General features: G+C 44.4%; 1 protein-coding gene across 1 annotated transcript in view; it reads left to right on the top strand.

Annotated features, from left to right (window-relative positions):
* Positions 1-478, top strand: part of LOC119421251 (dynein heavy chain-like) — a 2,982-nt gene that overhangs the window by 2,110 nt on the left and 394 nt on the right. Inside the window, 1 exon segment of the mRNA XM_037688628.1 lies at positions 1-451. This exon segment is cut by the window's left edge and continues 220 nt beyond it. Within this exon segment, the coding sequence (XP_037544556.1) occupies positions 1-451 (451 nt within the window).

The following is a 478-nucleotide window of genomic DNA, read 5'->3' as shown; positions in this document are numbered from 1 at the left end:
AGTACCATGTAATCCCATACCATGTTCTCCAGTACCATGTACTCCAATACCATGTACTCCAGTACCATGTTCTCCAGTACCATGTACTCCAGTACTATGTACTTCAGTACCATGTACTCCAGTACCATCTACTCCAGTACCATGTTCTCCAGTACCATGTACTCCAGTACCATGTAATCCCATACCATGTTCTCCAGTATCATGTTCTCCAGTACCATGTTCTCCAGTACCATGTACTCCCGTACCATGTACTCCAGTACCATGTAGTCCAGTACCATGTACTCCAGTACCACGTTCTCCAGTACCAAATACTCCAGTACCATGTAATCCGATACCATGTTCTCCAGTACCATGTACTCCAGTAACATGTTCTCCAGTACCATATACTCCAGTACCATGTAATCCCATACCATGTTCTCCAGTACCATGTTCTCCAGTACCATGTAATCCAGTACCATGTACTCCAGTACCATGTACT

Source organism: Nematolebias whitei, chromosome 15 (genome assembly GCF_014905685.2).
Source record: "Nematolebias whitei isolate Nwh7 chromosome 15, NemWhi1, whole genome shotgun sequence".
NCBI classification, from domain to species: domain Eukaryota; kingdom Metazoa; phylum Chordata; class Actinopteri; order Cyprinodontiformes; family Rivulidae; genus Nematolebias; species Nematolebias whitei.
The sequence above is the reverse complement of the archived record's forward strand: the minus strand, read 5'-3'. Positions and strand labels throughout refer to the sequence as shown.